General features: G+C 46.2%; 1 protein-coding gene across 1 annotated transcript; it reads left to right on the top strand.

Moving 5' to 3' along the window:
• The first annotated feature begins 5,996 nt into the window (after window positions 1-5,996).
• On the top strand, window positions 5,997-6,756 carry LOC101764260 (polcalcin Phl p 7). Its single transcript, XM_004956966.3, has one exon. It carries the CDS (start codon window positions 6,131-6,133, stop codon window positions 6,419-6,421), a length of 291 nt encoding a protein of 96 aa, XP_004957023.1. The 5' UTR covers window positions 5,997-6,130; the 3' UTR covers window positions 6,422-6,756.
• Window positions 6,757-13,866: the final 7,110 nt, after the last annotated feature.

Here is a 13,866-nt window from a genome sequence, read left to right on the forward strand (position 1 = left end):
GGCCGCACCTCTTCCCCTACGCCGCTTCCACCTCGCTCCCAGCGTTGTCCGCCTCCACCCTGCGTCGCAGCGCTGGCCGCCTCCACCCCGCGCCGCCATACCCGCCATCACCCCCTGTCGATCGCCCATGCTGCGTCAAGCACACGGGACCTCACGCATGGCAACGAGGCTAGGCGGGGCCACACCAATGGCCGCGGTGTCCAGCCATCCAGGTGAGGCAGTGGCAATTTCCCTATAATTGCGTCCAACTTCAGAGGTATTTTAGTCTGCTGGGGATGCGGGTTGGGGAGGGAGCCATGGGAGCTAAGTTTTTCGGCTCCTCCTCCCTCAAATGGCTCCAGAGAGAGGATTTCGAGGGCCTTCTTCCTCGAAGCCATTTTGCAGATGGCCCTTTGGCAGGACTTCGGCTTCTGCTGGTGGAGAAGCTGCAGCCGAAGCTATGCCAAAGGGGCCCTAAGGTTGATGGAATCGATCAAGTGCTACCGAAGGCTCGCGGGACCCTTGGCATTGGGTATGATGCAAGCTGCCGAACCTCCATGGTCGCCGTGGTGAGGTCTGGCCACGTGCTTCGAGTTTGGCTTTTTTTGGAAAAATTAATATTTAGTGGGATATGTAGTTATAAGTATTCAAAAGTCTATAGTTCATCCATAGATGTACTTTGTATATAATTATCATGGTGAGGTATTGCTAGGCACGCAAAAAAAAGTCAATAGCACAAAAAAAGCACACTTCATAGCTATAAGTATTTGCCATACTTATAAGTATGCATAATTTCATAGTTATTAGTATTCAAAAGTCCATAGTTCATCCATATTTATAAGTATGCATCCATAGCTTTTCCATAGATGCAATTTGTATCAAAACCTGGGATCCAAACTCAATCCAGAAAAAATCATATGATAACGATAAATTGTATGGAATTTTGCCTTGCACAAGCACTTAAATTTGTTATTTTCATATAAATATTTACAAAACAACTTTGCATCCCAACTTCTATTACAAAATACATCTATGATAATGCATCACTTTTTAAAAATAATTAATACTTTTAAGTGTGCATTTTAGGGGGTTTTACATATCCACCAAGAAGGTGGTTTCCACCAAATATTTTTTTTTGAGAAACTCCAAGAGATGTGACGGTTAATTGTGATTAGGGTATTTACAATGGAGGCCCAACTTTTTTAGGAAGCCCTAAGAATTTGCAGTATGTTTTTAACATAAGATCCTCTAAGGTGCATGAAATCGTTGATTGAATTTTTCTCCCACAATCGCGCCCCCTGGTTTCTTTTTTTTGGCAATAATTCTTAACACTTGCATTGTGATTATTCATTGTGATCCACAATTTTGCACAAAATGTTATTAAATGAATTTGATTATTTTAAATGGGTATAAAATTCATTTAGTACTCACCAAACAATAATAACCTGATTTTAAAAACACTTTGATAATTTTTCGTGCATATTGTTTATGATTTTCATATTGTAAGGGTTGATGTAACGTACAAAATGCTCCTCATCAATCAAAAGAATCACAAAAAAATTCTTAAATATTTTATGACAGTTGGTATAACATCAACTATCAACCCCACAAAATTCGAACCCAAACAAAATTGTTACATAGAGAAACAAAAAGAATAATTTTAGTAAGCAGTTATTTGATCCATTTTGAATAGTTTGGGGAGTGAATCGAATCAATACTTTATTTGAGGAGCTTAAATGAACAAACTAAATTGTTGGAGTAGTAAAGTATAGTTTGTACTTTAAAAATGTAATCCTGTTTGTCTACCAATGTATCATCCACGCTTGCTCACTAATCTCCCACCTCTGTCGTACCTCTTTCTTATGAGTCATCAAGGGCTTGGAGAGTTAGGTTTTAATCAACACCTCGGTGGAGGAGATATATGTGTTGGGTGAGAGCTCCACAATGTGTTTTAAGCATGAGTTGTTCTTAAGATAATTAAAGCCTATTTGTCAATGACCAAACATTATGAACTTTGTGGTATACAAAGGTAGAAACTTTGTTGATTTTTCTCTATGTTGGATAGTGAGACAAGGTGCCTTACTGTTAATAAACAAGATCATGACACCTAACTCTATTTGTTTAAGTTGTGGTTAGTTTTACATTTGAACTCCTCTAAAATGACCTCATTGACTCATTGTTATTGAACCATTATAGTGCTTCTTGAATTGGAGATGTAATGTTGTAACAGAAGCTGAGTATGAGATATATGTCACCAATCACTAATCAAGATGTACATTTGATCCACTTAAAAATTTAGAATCCATGGTAAGGCAAGAGACCATTGGAGTGTGCAACTATATCCTAATATTAATAAATAGTACTTATAATTGGAATGCTACTAGTGATTCCTATCGATGTTTATGCTAATCATGGTGTTACACCTGTGCCATAGCAACTTTCTGCCAAATACTAAGTTATACACTTGAAGTTTGACCCATTTATCACATAGCTACTACTGAGAGAGCATAACTTTATAAGATCAAATACACTCTATGCTATTTGTTTTCTAACTTTTGGGAAATCCTAACAACTATGAAGCCGTAATAATTTTGCTAGCAATGACTTAACAACCTTGAGTGATGAGTAAACTCTTAAGGTGCATCAAACAAATTTCCATAAATGTCTTTTTATTATTTATCAATAGTAAGTAGATTAAGTTCCCAGTTATTAGTGAGATGGTAGTAAGATGGTATCTTTGGTATTTTGAAGTGGCAAGGGTGCTGTGGTTAGTGTGTATTGATGCAAAAAAAAATCAATTGTTAAAGTTGTACAGAACTTTTTTTGGTCACATTCGCTACCATTATTGAATTTGATTTATTTTAAGAAAGAATTTATTAATGATGGGTATATGAAAATTTAGGATGTGTGTCTTCTCCAATCATTCATTGTAGATTCACATGAAAGATCATCTCACAGGAAGAAAAGTATGTTTAATTAACATGTGTATTTGCAGGATGAGATAACACTTATATATTTAAGCATAGACCAAGAAGAGTGGCTTCATTGTAAAATGCAACTAAGGGAGGAAAAAAGGAGGGGCACAGAGGCCTCTGCCCTTAACGGTCATGTTTGTCCAGATAAACTTCCCTGTTCACAATAGATGAGGTGATATGCACAATAGTATATGACTTTTATGATTTCTCATCCCAATAAGCTCAACCAAACTAGGGTTTCTCATTTTTGCCTATAGCATCGAAAAGGTAGCAAATGAGAGCCATATTGGTAGACTACTTAGCTCGTTGAGCATCTCAATCCATTCATGTTCGTATCTTTTGTATTGCATTGGCATTCTTTTTACTATAAATCGTGGGAAAAACTCTCCCAATGTGATTGATTTTGTATATATAGGGGAAAAAGCTAAAAGAGTTTTATTTACAACCAATAACTAAAAGAGCTAGAAAAATGGATATGAGTTTAAGCTATATCTCATCAAGACATGAAAGAATAGAAGAGTGAAGTATGATATTTTGGATAAATGTAGGATGACTTCTTGTTTGAAAACCTCCTTCCATACTACTATGTTTGGATTTTTATCATCAAATATTAAATCATACATTCTGCTTTCATATACACCAGACACCGATAAATAAGATATACATGAAAAAATGAGTATGACAATCCTACTCTATCCTCCTGAATCATGTGAAAAGATTGAGATCGTTGTTCCACTAAATTCCAGTTACAAGTGGTGATATTAGTCTAGTAGTTGATTACTTTGACTTTGTCGTCCAACTACCATGCTTGTTCTCCATTTCTAATGACCTACAGATTGTCTATATACTCGAACTAACATGTTTGTTCTTTATTCTTAGTGCCCTGCAGCTAGACCAATCATTACTAGAACTCAATATGAAGTCATGATGGTACAATACTCCATTCCCTCCTAATGATCCATATAACCTTTAGTTAGATTGAATAGATAAGTTTTAGACTTTTAGTTGTGCTAACGATGTCATGAATAACCTAATTAAGTTTTCAAGCTTTAGAAGTTTAGTTATTATTTTATGCATATGATATTTGTGCTACAAATAAGCCTGAATTAGCTGCGAAGAAATTTATTTAGTAACTTCTATGAATCTTATTTTGTTATCTATGTTAGTTGGAACAAATTAACATGAACCCTTTTGTCTTAGTGCCAAAAAAGTGTCTCTGTGCTTACCTATCTTGTATTGGATTATGCAAATATTAATATGTTTTTATATATTTCTCATGAATCGTTGTTTCATGATAATGCTCCTATGGCCTTTTAGTGCACAACTAGAAATTTGAGTGATAACACTCACCACCTAGTCGTCAATTAGATAGGCCTATACATAATAATACGGTAGGTGGATTAGTATCAGGTGGCGCTTAGTCCGCCCCTAAAGTGCAACTATTACAAGGTGGTGTGCCTACTGTGATGTTGAATTATGTACTTGATTTAAGACCAACATAACATAAATTCATGGCATGACTTGCCATTTTTTGTCATTTTGATGTGAAAGGCAAGTTGATTTTATGAGTAATAACATGTACGCACAATGATTGAAAGACCATCGTATACATGAAACAAATTATATAACCAAACAAAACTTTTGGGGGGTAGGGGGGAGACGGGGGATCTGAGCCTCCTAGGGATACAAACGTCCAGCTAAGAATTTCTTCAGGATCATAACGTGGCTCAGTAATATGATATTAAAATGACACAAAATGCTATTTTCCCCCACAACACTAGAAATGTGATATATACGATTGGTGAGCTTTCTACTAACTCTACAATAATATGGGCCTAATAATATTGGAGTCCTATTCCATCCTTGATACATTTATCTGTTCAGTCAAAGTTCTCCTTGCAGATTACCCCGATATGTGCTGGTTTTGTTCAGCTTTGTATGATTCTGCTCAATACGTACCACCTATCCAATTGCATCTATTACTTGGCCCCTCAGTTTTAGGTCAAAATATTTGGGGGGGGGGGGGGGGGGGGGGGGCAAGCAAATGACTATCTTAAGAAAACAGCTGCCCAAATTTGTAACGACGCCATTTTCGCCAGGTTATGCTGAACGGTGAACACAACAAACTGAAATTCTTTTTTTCTGTTTTTGAACCAACTTTACCGGAATTCCTATTCCAGTTGGAGAACATCTTCATCGGGAATCACACAAGATGATTGCACTAACGTGCAGAGTGTCTGACGTAGAGAGATGAGCCAAAGGCAATACAGGCACGAATAAAGGTGCACGTACGTGAAGGCCGTCTTCAATATTGATCATGACACATGTGGTCAGAACAAATGTTTGTCATGATATACGTATTAGCAAGGGTAAATCTGACCAAAATCTTGAAGTCAAATGCAAGCTCTGTAGTACATATCAAGTTGAAATAATCTACTAATATATGATAAGTATTCCCTTGGCACAGCACCATGACAAGAAAACCGTAGACTGTGTTACATGGTTTCACATGCGAGAGCAATAATGCAGGCCTAATCTTGGCATCCTATTCCGTGTGCATCTTTTGAAAAACGTATATATAAACACATCATATCTATGATTTTTTTTCTCTCTTTGCGGATTCCCCACATTGTAAGGCTCCCCGTGGTTACCTCCTGCAGCTTACGTTCTTTACACGATTCTATTCCGCCACGCTATCAATCAATTAGATGATGAATGCCCAAATGCATCTACAACTTTCTGTTCTTTTGAGCCACTTGCGCAGATTCTTGCTCCATTCAACCAGCAGCAGTGCGCGTCGACCTAGACAGCCCAATCTTACCGGCGATAGATGCTATACTCTTGGACATGGCGTTGAGCTATTCGTCGACAACGACCAAATCTAGACTAGCTACAGCGCGTGCAGAATAAGCTAACCTGCAGAAGGCACAAGGTAGGGGTAGATGGCAATAACCGTGATAAACGTAAGCAAAGCTGACTGTGTTGTGTTGCACGCAATACGCAACAGCCCTGTGCCTTGCCAAGTTGCCTTTGCTTATATAAGAGCAATAGAGCTCACAACAAGTTGCTGCACACAGGAACAGAGGTGTAGGGGGTAGCTCGTTTATTGCAGAGCGGGTTCTTGGGTGGTGGTGTTGTTGTGTGAGCTGCTGCTGCTGCTCCCGGTCATCGTATCGATGGCGATCCGGAACATGACGGTGGCGACGCGGTCGCTGGACGCGGACATGACGGTGGACGAGTTCAAGGAGTGGCTGCGGCGGTTCGACACGGACCGCGACGGTCGCATCAGCCGCGAGGAGCTTCGGCGCGCCATGCGCGCCATCCGCGCGCGGTTCACGGGATGGCGGAGCAGGCAGGGCATCAGCTACGCCGACGCCGACGGCGACGGCTACATCGACGACAGCGAGGTGGACGGCCTCATCGAGTTCGCGCAGAAGAACCTCGGCCTCAAGATCGTCGCCTACTGATCATGCATCTCGCCGCCGGGGGGCGGATCCCTTCGCCGGGCGCGCTTTGTCGGCATGAGCTAGCGAAATGACTCGCCAACCTTCTCCAGCATCCCCCCGCTAAAATAAGAACTGTTTGATCGATCGACCGCTTGTTGCTTAAAGCTTGCTTTCTTGTACGTACTCAAATCAATTCCTGCACTCTGTATCTCTGTGTGTGTGATCTATATGTAAGGTGTGCATGGTGCCCATGCGCCGATGCGCGCCTGCCTCGGCTTGCCTGCTAGGTCGGGCCGTGCCATGGGTGCTGCGGATGTTAATTTGCTCTAGTGAAATTGACAGTGTATCCTTGACCATCCCGTGTCTCGCTTGAATCTCCCTATTTTGAGGATTTCTTCGAGTTCCTTGAAGGTTTATGTGCTACCTCTTCCGGCCGATGCTCCTTGTCCGCCACCGGCACCTCGTAGCTATTCACGCGCGACAGTCGACGCCCCGGCAAACGGGGGCTATATACCCGGTGGATGATGGTTAAGGGGTTCAACTATAAAGCTCATTAAGGTCTAGATCGTATCTAGGATGATGGCTCATTCAAAATTTTTACTAAAAAAATGTGGATAAAAATGTTGAACTAACATTTTTTTAAAAATGTTGAAGAAAAAATATTGGATCCAACGAGAAAAAGTTGCGTATTCTAATCTTATAAAAAAGTTGACCAACACTTTCGTGAAAAATGTTCAATCATGAAAAAAATGTTGGAACATTTTTTTTGAAAAAAAGTTGAAACTCAACATTTGATAAAAAAAAGTTGACTTCCGACGCCGGCGAGCCCTCGCGGCCGACACGCGCGGCGGCCAGCGGCGGCGCGGCAAGCCCGCACAGCTGTGGGGGAGGCACGCGGTGGCGGCCGGCGAGCCAGCGCGGGTGCCAGGGTCGCTGCGCGTTGAGGTGGCGGCGGCGTGGCGGCCAGGCACACGCGTGGGGGCTGGCGGCAGTGCAGCAGCCGGGCCGGGGGCTGGCAGCCGAGGCTCCACGCGGGAGGCGGCGGCGGTACAGGCATGAGCGGGTGGGTGCGGTTGAAGATATTTACACGAATCTTAAATATTGGAAGGTGATGAACAAAGTTTCTTTCGGAAGATGGATAGGATTCCCGCCAGCGAACTGTGTCTTACTAGGCCGCTTCTGGGCTCTGTCCGCCCGGCACACTCCCACCACCACCAAAGGCCCGAGGCCGAAGATTGTTCAGTAGTGAGGGCCCACACGACGCTCCTTTCTCTCTCTTGGGCTACGCGAGACCACCTTACACTTGAGCCCAATAAGGCCCATATTCCTTGCTAGTCCACTTGGGAGAGCCCATAAGCAGGCAGCCCAACCTGCTTTCATAAAGATCACATCCACTCCAAAAAAAAAAAACAGAGAAAGAAAATCAAATGGTGACGGGTCAAAGCCGGTTTAGAAGGGGGCATCGATCTAATACTCAAATGATCATCCACCAATTACAAAGCAAGCCAGAGAAAGGTAGGTATGGTATGGATCTCCACGCAAAACAAATCACCCTTACACTAATAATATAGGCAGCCAAGCCAGCTTTTGCAAGTAGTAATCAACCTCGGGTTAGCTGCATCTACTACACAATTGACTATTGGAGGATTGACCACACCATCTGGTGACCCGTGCACGCGTGGCCCTACTGCACCTCTTTCTCTTTTCCATCTGCTACCCAACAAGACATGCGTGCTTTTGCATGTGATCCTGCACATCTCCAGCCTCATATGCATCACCCAGAACAGGACCAAACTCTCTTGAGCTTTCGGAGAACATCACACTCAGGCCTCCCCTAAAGCTCCAAAACCATGGCCAGTAAACTAAGCGAGGTCGGCCTAATGACACACACATTCCCAAAGGGAGAGGGCGACGCGTTGCTCAACCGAGCGCACAGTGCTTTTCGCGCTTTGCCCCCGAGATCGGAGACCGGACAGGCTCAGCGTTGGCGTGAAAAGAGGGGCATGGTATCATGGGGCAATCATGACCTGTGACCATATTTTACTTGGAGCCAGGCAGCTGATATATGGGCAGTACTATAGCTAGCTACACTTTGTGTGTTCGCTTTGACCGTTGGTTGGGGCATTTCTAGGAGCTGACATGGCATCTTCCTTTACACGACAGCTGCGTGAGGGTGAGGCCAGTGAACCAATGATTGGATATATATTAGTATCAAATTTTAAAATGTACTCCATCCGTTCCAAATTGTAGATCGTTTTGCCTTTTCTAAGTTCATAGATATTATTATGTATCTAGACATACATTATATCTAAATGTATAATAATATCTATGAATCTAGAAAAACTAAAACGACATACAATTTAGAATGGAGGGAGTACTATATGCAGCGGGGCTAGATGTGAATAATTTGTATATAGCTTTTACTATGCTATACTATCTTGGGAACCAAAGGTGGTCAGTCAAAAGCTCAAGTTAGTAGTAGTAGTAGTTTGTAGTCTTTGAATGTGGGAACTTTGGAGAAACTTTAAAGGAAATGCTTTATATGTTCGGATTTTAGGATCTAGGAGTCCATGTAGAAAGCACATGATTTTTTCCAAACTGCTTGAAGGCATTGGTTCTTTCGGAGTGAAATGCACAAGTAGTTCTTAAACTTGTAATAGAGTGTCATTCAAGTCCATCAACTTTAACAATACATATTTGAATCCTTAAACTTTAAATGTCTCATCAAGTCCAAAGTACCCAAAAATACTCCTACAGTTGTTGACGTGGCATGTCCATGTGGAGACCTCATATTGACAAGTCGGAAATCATATGGGTGCTTCAAGCACTTTAAGGATCTCACTGAGACAATTCAACAAGCTTATAAATGACCCTTATACTCAGTTCACACAATGACGACATTTTTCTTCTTGGAGGTCTCATTTGCATTCAAACACTTGTTTTGTTACCAAGGCCCAACCCCTAACCCCATATGTCCAGTGTTCTTGAGACTGTACTGCTGCAATGCAATGCCAGCCAATTTGCCATTGCCAATGGGGCGGCTGGCCTTGCCTTATCTCGTGTACGTCGTATACTCCTGCAATGGGTTTCCATTGGACGGTCAAACTGCACCCCGACTGGGGGCTGGGCGGTGCAGCTCCGACCCAGCCGGCCTTCTCTCAGCAATTCAAGGGAGGAGCCCTGCCCACGCATCCTTGCAGTTGCAGGTTTGCAGCAACTTTTGGCTGGAGCGAAAGCCGGGAGAGCGAGCGAGCTCCAGCCCAGTCCAACCGCTTCCTTTCAAGGAGTACCAGTCAAATAATCCTACCCCCTCCAGCCTAGCCCTGCACTGTTGCCCATGCGCGCGCGCGCGCGCGCACACCCCTCTCACAAAAAGCTTGGCAGCCGCAGCAGCACCTTAAAGCTGGGCACAGAAAAGAGAGCACTTTGATCGACGTACTACTCGACTAGTACGTACATCCATCTGATCCTGAGCCGGTACGCAGCGCAGCAGCTGCCGCTGGCTGGCCGGTGGCTGCTGTATGCAGCTGCATCTCGCTCGCTCCCACTGGCCAGTGGGCGCAGCGCAAGGCTGTGTGCTATCCCTGCCGTGCGTAGACGTCAGTAGCATCTCATCGATCGGCGGGGATTGAATTCTCAATCATCCAGGCTTCATTTACTCGCCAGGCAACGCAGAAACAGCCTAGAGGCCCGGGCGTTCTGGAACGCGGCGTTCCCGATGCGCGTGCAATGCAACGCAACCAAAATCCCAACTTTGACATTATGCAAAAAGAAGATTCCCCATCACATCAAACTTGCGATACATGCATGGAGTACTAAATGTAGATGAAATCAAAAACTAATTGCACAGTTTTGTTGTACTTTGCGAATCTTTTGAGCTAATTAGTCAATTTTTGGACAATAATTCACAAATACAAACGAAATACTACAGTTGCGTATTTATGACAAACTCCCAACTTTGGCACTCCCAAATTGGGAACTAAACAAGGCCCTGGTGTCCTAGTCGCCGAGCGGGCGGCTTCATTGCACTGCGCCCCGGTTCGCCGGTCGCCCGCCGAGACGAGCGGCCCATGCATGCATAAATGCCGGGCGCCTGGTCAGGACGCCGGCGCGAGGACCCAGAAGCGACCGGGGCCGCTTCAGGCTTGGGGTTTGAACGCGAGGCTGGCTGCTAGCTTAGCTTACCGTTATTTACGTGGAAAGACGCGCGCGCCGGTGCAGAAAGCCGGGGTCGTCGCGTGCCGGAACGGTTGATTCCAACCGACTGCCGTGTATATCCACAGGTCTTGATCGTGTCTCGTACTCTCGTTTGGCCTGCCACTGCAAGGAGGTGGTGGTGGTGGCTGGTGGGGTTCGCAGTTGTTGGCCTGCCTGGTGGGGGCTGCTACTACGTACACATGCATGCACTACACATACTACCTTGCACGGCAGGCTAAGTATTTACTTGTTGTGTGCGTGCTAGGCTGCTAGCACCGGGTACGGTAGATAGAGCAAAACTGCATGCAAGCAAGGCCCTGCCCTGCCACTCCGGCGGCACTCCGGTTTACCCTGGAGACCATTAGTCTGAGCCCTTCACATGGCGGAACAGTAGTAGGCGGGAGAGGGCCGTGCTGCTGCGCATCCCGGGCCTCTTGTAACACTCACGCACAGAGAGAGATGGCCCCGGCTAGCCCTATGACACCTTTCATTTCATCACCAGTGAGGGAGGAGCTGAGGAGGCACTGGCTGACCAGGCCGGGTGCGGTCTGCCCCAGCTAGATGCTACCCCGGATCTGCAACGACGACTGCAACCTATACTACGTTCTGGCATGCAGGATCACGGCATCCCATATCCTGGACTATGTGCTTGGTTGGACGCTAGCTTCGCGGCAGGAGATCTCGCATTGGTATACACGTACGGACGGACGTACGGTGACCAACCTAGCCAGTAGCATGCCTACTACTACACCACACCTACACCACCGTCCACCGTGAAAGAACGAGATACCTGCATGCTATGGTGGCCAATACGGGAAGCGTCCTAGACGCCGGCACATGTCGCATGCCTCTCGAGGGCCGAGGCCTAGCTACTCCAGCTACGCACCCCCTATTTCGAAGCACGTTACGTGTAGGTTTCAGGCTTTCAGCTCACCATGATGAGGTGGCTAGCTTCGCTGTAGGTAGAACCTGCCAAGGGGAAGAGGGTGCCACGATCGGCAACAACGACGACGACAGGGCAAGGTTTGGGGGTGTGGGTGGCTACTCCGATTCGAGGGCAGTGTGAACATGCATGTCTACTGCTACACGAGGGCCCCGCCGGCGTGTCAATCATTCCCGGCCGGGGTCGCCGTCGACGTGCGTCTAGTCTAGGGACGCGTCGCTATCGGTGCCTTCAATTCGCGATCGCGCGCATGCACGCATGCAGCCCGCAAGGACGGCAGCCGGCCCCTCGCGGCGGGGCAAGCGTGCGATGCGTGCACGATCGACCGGTGGCGCCGCGGCCCGCCCGGGACACGCACAGTGCCACCCTTTCCTTGGCATGCATGCGTGCATGGGGCCGGGCTCGCGCTTCCGTCGGCGTCGGGCCAGCTGCATGCCTGCACGCATGCATGCGCACTATACCAGCTCGCACGTATCGATGCTCCTGCACGTCGGCCGATTCGCCACAGCTGCTTTGACGACGACGTAGGGCCTGCCGGACTGGGAGATCGATCGACGAGGCAGGGCAGGATTCAAAAAACGAAGACGGGCCGGGTATCATTACGCCGCTACTGTTCATGGCACAGTAGGCTTTGTCTTCACCTTATGTGCGCGTATACTACAGTGGCCATTTATTCTCCCAGTTTTGGGACAGAGGGACCAACAAAGGATTAAAAGCAGCATGTATCATGTATGCACTGTACGATACGTAACTGGTAGTCTGGTACTGCTGTAGTTGGAGTACGTCATGGACTCCAGATCATGCATATCGATCGATTGGGTTTGGAGAGGCGGAGGTCGGCCCAGCCAGGAGTGTGTCGTTTAGGGTTTACTGACCAGAACGGGCCGGCGTCGTCATAAAATAATGTTACCGCATAGGATGATATCCATCTGACGGTCTCTTATAACTGCTACACGATCTGCAGTGCAGGTGGTGGTGCAGTTACTCCACTCAAAATCTGCCGCTCTCCTAGCTAGTCGACAGTGTGGCTAAGGACGTACGGCGCGAAAGGTTTGCGCGCGAACAATAATAGTTGCAGCAGTGATTGTCCGGAACGGCGACAAACAAGTTCACTATAGCCACGTTGCTCGCGTCCACACTGCGGGCTCGGCTGCAAAGTCACGTGAGACCGTGATGAGGGAGATACCCCATAGCTAATCAGTACTAATGTCTTATCCACGCCGTAATAACCAGATGATCGATGCCGCTAACATCGAAAGCTACCTGATGACGCCACAGACAAACTACCACCAAATACTCCACATGATGCTTGCTTTTGGATGGACCGAGCATATACACAGCACTGGTAGGGTCTCCATATTTTTGAATTGAAGCACTTGGATCGGTCGTCGAGCGTACGAGAGTGGCACGTACACTGCAAGCACAAGTACGTACTGTGTACTGAGATATGGATAGCCCGCCAAAAAGACCACAGGACAAAAGACCAAATCAGAGCAAGGTCAATATCAATAGTTGAGACAAGCACTTGGCTATTAGCCGGTATACATCATTTATAGAGACTAATAACTCATACAATAGCTTAGCCCTTCACGTGCAATATTTTACTGCTCTAGCCTCAGCTATCAGAGGTTGTATCGACGGACGCAGCGACAAGCTTGCAATTCTCTCTCCTCCACCTCGTTCAGGAAGCTGACATGGCGGTCGATTGTACTGTTATTGTACCTGCTCATGGACGGGCATTCTCACCCTCATCTGCATAATTCGATTGATGGAACCGTATTGGCATCTTTGCATACGATCGATCGCACCGCACTGGCCGTCCTTGTTGCAAAGTTTCAGTGCTGAATTGAGCAGCAGCTATAGCTGCAGCAAGCGTACGTCCGTAGCAGAAGGCTGCAGTACTGCACACAAGTGGCCTGTGGCCGTCCGTCTTTGCCACGCGATGGACGTATGGATGGGATGGGAAGACCGCGCAGCGGGAGTGGAGGATCTCGCTCCGGATCACGTGGTCTTTTCGACCTGTCCACGTCGCCAGCTTATCCCCTGCATGCATGCGCCCAGTCAAACCCCAGTCAACCCTCTCCCTCTCTCTCTCTCCCCGCCGCCTAGAGATTCTATTAGGTCCTCCCACCGTAAATATACTCTGTACTGGTAGCAGTGCAACACTGTACAGTACATCTACAGTAGCGTTTTTAACCATTCTTGGGGGGCAAAACGATAAATGCAAGCATGAAGCAGCTAGCAGCATACTCCGTATATGCAGAGATGGAGCACTCATAGTGTCGCGACTCGCGACGTAGTAGGAGGATGCCCACCCCTTTTGGGT

The sequence above is a fragment of the Setaria italica genome, chromosome II (assembly GCF_000263155.2).
Source record: "Setaria italica strain Yugu1 chromosome II, Setaria_italica_v2.0, whole genome shotgun sequence".
Classification (NCBI taxonomy): domain Eukaryota; kingdom Viridiplantae; phylum Streptophyta; class Magnoliopsida; order Poales; family Poaceae; genus Setaria; species Setaria italica.

What these genes read in the sequence shown, in the direction of transcription:
- LOC101764260 (XM_004956966.3), top strand. Translation starts at nt 6,131, where the DNA reads ATGGCGATCCGGAACATGACGGTGGCGACGCGGTCGCTGGACGCGGAC.